This window comes from Adiantum capillus-veneris, chromosome 19 (assembly GCF_014529385.1).
Source record: "Adiantum capillus-veneris isolate H3 chromosome 19, ASM1452938v2, whole genome shotgun sequence".
Classification (NCBI taxonomy): Eukaryota; Viridiplantae; Streptophyta; class Polypodiopsida; order Polypodiales; family Pteridaceae; genus Adiantum; species Adiantum capillus-veneris.
Window position 1 is genome coordinate 52,572,991 of NC_140949.1, and position 2,829 is coordinate 52,575,819.

Consider the following 2,829-nt stretch of genomic DNA (forward strand, 5'->3'; position numbering starts at 1 on the left):
TAACAGATCGGACAACCAGCAAACGCCTTTCTTCTTCACGTTGTACCCGACAACTTCGCAACATTGTAACAGAGACTCTCTCTCTCTCTCTCTCTCTCTCTCCAATGATACCACATAACCAGTAGTTTTTCTTTATCTTGTAAAAATGGAGTTAAGACATTGCCAGTAAGTCCTCCCATGAGATGGCTAGTGGTAAGACCTCTCCATTCAAGGTAGTTCTCTCATGTGAAGAGGAAACACTTTCCACCCTCCTCTTCTAGGGAAGGAGAAACAGTTTTGTATGCATCTTTGGTCCCATGGGTCATACGTGACCTCAGTGAACGATGATGGAACTCTCTCTCTCTCTCTCTCTCTCTCTCTCTCCACATACATACATACACATACGTATGTATGTATTTGTACACACATTCTTCAAAAACTCCATAGCTTGCACCTTCTTCAGAAAAAATTAGGGTTTACAACATTGGAACATAGCATTGTAGTCAATACCATGGTACATCTATACACTGTTTGGCACTCTAAAACAACCTTTTTGAGGAGGTCTATATACTATACAGGGCTGTATGTTGTGTGTGTGTGTGTATGTGTGTTGTGAGTATATGGTCCGTCTATCTTGAGACAGTAGCATGAGCTTATTCTTCCAGAAGTTTACGTTAATACCTGCCCCCAACTCCATTGATTACTTGTATGCCCTTGCTCACCAACAAAATCAAGATCAGAAGGGTAATGAGCAGACCTATTCCTGCTGCCTTTCTTCATCAAAAGTAGACAGTTTGAAGGTACGCTCTGTGTGCAATCACCTGCTGGCATGTTGAGTGCACAACTATCCCCAATACTGGAGTCCAGACATGAAAATGAATCGTCCCCTTGACGAATACGAGTAGAAGCATCCTCCCTTCCTGACTCCATAACTCCTTTGCTATAGTTCCCATCTTCCTGATCATCCCCACGCTTGATGCGCACACATGCATCCAACTCTGTTGAAAATGATTCAAAATCGCGTGATTGCCGCCTTTGCGATCTTTGCTTCGACAATTTTGCTGAAACTGTGAGCTCCGCACCCTCAGTTTTCTTCTCACAGTGTGCTCCTTTCCGTACTATTTCACCTGACATCTGCGACATCTCGCCAGACAGTCGCTTGACCTTGCCTTTCTTCATCTTCCCATCGTTGTGCTTCTCTTTAACCAGGGCATCCCAGGTGGCTTTGCAATGCTTCCTTCTCACTTTGCCTATGCATGTGACCTCGGGCGACTTGGGCTCATCAGACTCGTAATTGGGCGGCTTCTTCTTGCCTACAACATCAGGGGGCATCATGGTGAATGCATGACCAGCATGCCCTTTGCTGGCTCGCAACGCCGCTCCCGAATGCGGAGTCGAGCCGCCTGATCTCATGAGATTGATAGGCGAGGTTGCACTGCCAGGAGTTTTCATCCGCCCTGAGGGCGAGGTCGACATAGACGGTGGGCCAGTGCGGCTCGGAGGCGTCGACATTCCGCTGGCAAAAGTCGACCTGTGCATAGGATAGCGTGGCACCACAGGACCGAACATGGATCGGAAGAGCCCGCCAGCATCAAATGAGCCCTTCTTACCGCCATCATGTCCATGCCCTTTCCCAAACCTGTGTGGAAAACATGAGGAGAAGACATGGGAGGTATGTGATGATGTACCTAGAGGCGATGCATCTGCTGATGCAGATTTCGACGCAGGTTTTGCCGCATGAGATGTTGATGATGGCGTGGTGGAGGTTGTCGGGGCATGCTCGGATGCAGGTAGGTTTAGGGTTTCGCAGCTAACCCTAGCATTGTAAGAGGAGGTTCTGATGGGGGGCAAGGAAGGCCAGTCGGCGTCCTTTGCATTCATGAGGCTCAGACAATCGGAGGCTGAAGCGGCTCAATCTGCAATAACGAAAAAGATGAAGAAAGTTAAGGCAGACAAATTGTGTATGCGTGTGTGTGTGTGAGAGAGAGAGAGAGAGAGAGAGAGTCCTATGCGCACCCCAACATAAGGATGGGAAAAAGCGCCTCGGCGGCTCTGCGTGTGCAGAGAGAGAGAGAGAGAATTCTCTGCAGTTCTAACTTCTGAAGTTGGACCTTTGGAAGTTGGAAGATCTTGGGATTTGGCTTTGAAAATTAAGCACGCGCTCTACAAAGTTTCAACGCGGAACACGCAAGGTTCCCACGCTCCCCACCCATGATGCCTTCAGAAGCTTTTATGTTGAATGCTATAACTTTATAAGTCTCACCATTGACCCACGCATCGCATACGTCCACAACCTACTCAGTGAAGAGAGGGGAGATGCTGCCAAAATTATGCGTTGGAGAGAGAGAGAGAGAGAGAGAGAGAGAGAGAGACAGACAGACAGACAGACAGACTTGCCCCAATGAGGCCGCCCCAGGCATGCAATTGCTATTACTTGGCCATCTCTTGGGATGAGCACTTTCTCCTTCCTATCCACAGCCAGAGTTACCTCATCTTGGATGCGAAAAGGGTATCAGCAAACCCGAATCTTGACCATTGCATTTGCCGACCTAGCCACATTGTCCATTTATTCTTTTTTGGCATGTTTTGCAGGTTCAACATAGTGGACTCATTAATAAGTTTTAACCTGTTTTGGCTCCTTCATTTGAATGATTTGCTAGGGAATGAGTGGAAATTGCCTTTGCACACAAGTGACTAGCATGGAGTAGGATCTTCAAGAATCATACAAATACATAGGCTCCTTTCTTTCCACCGAATCATTTTGTGCTATTTTGTGCGGTCCTTTAGTGATAGTTAGGTAGGTACAATGGGCTTCTGACTTCACACACACACACACACATGTTGGCCTAT

At 47.3% G+C, this 2,829-nt stretch overlaps 1 protein-coding gene across 1 annotated transcript; it reads right to left on the reverse strand.

The window, feature by feature from the left end:
* Nucleotides 1–407: 407 nt before the first annotated feature.
* On the reverse strand, nt 408–2,130 carry LOC147434021 (uncharacterized). Its single transcript, XM_086490645.1, has 2 exons — nt 1,996–2,130; nt 408–1,895 (listed from the first exon to the last, which is right to left on the reverse strand). The coding sequence occupies exon 2, from the start codon at nt 1,858–1,860 to the stop codon at nt 649–651; it is 1,212 nt and encodes a 403-aa protein (XP_086346771.1). The 5' UTR covers nt 1,861–1,895; nt 1,996–2,130; the 3' UTR covers nt 408–648.
* Between the last annotated feature and the right edge of the window lie 699 nt (nt 2,131–2,829).

What these genes read in the sequence shown, in the direction of transcription:
- LOC147434021 (XM_086490645.1), bottom strand. Translation starts at nt 1,860, where the DNA reads ATGAATGCAAAGGACGCCGACTGGCCTTCCTTGCCCCCCATCAGAACC.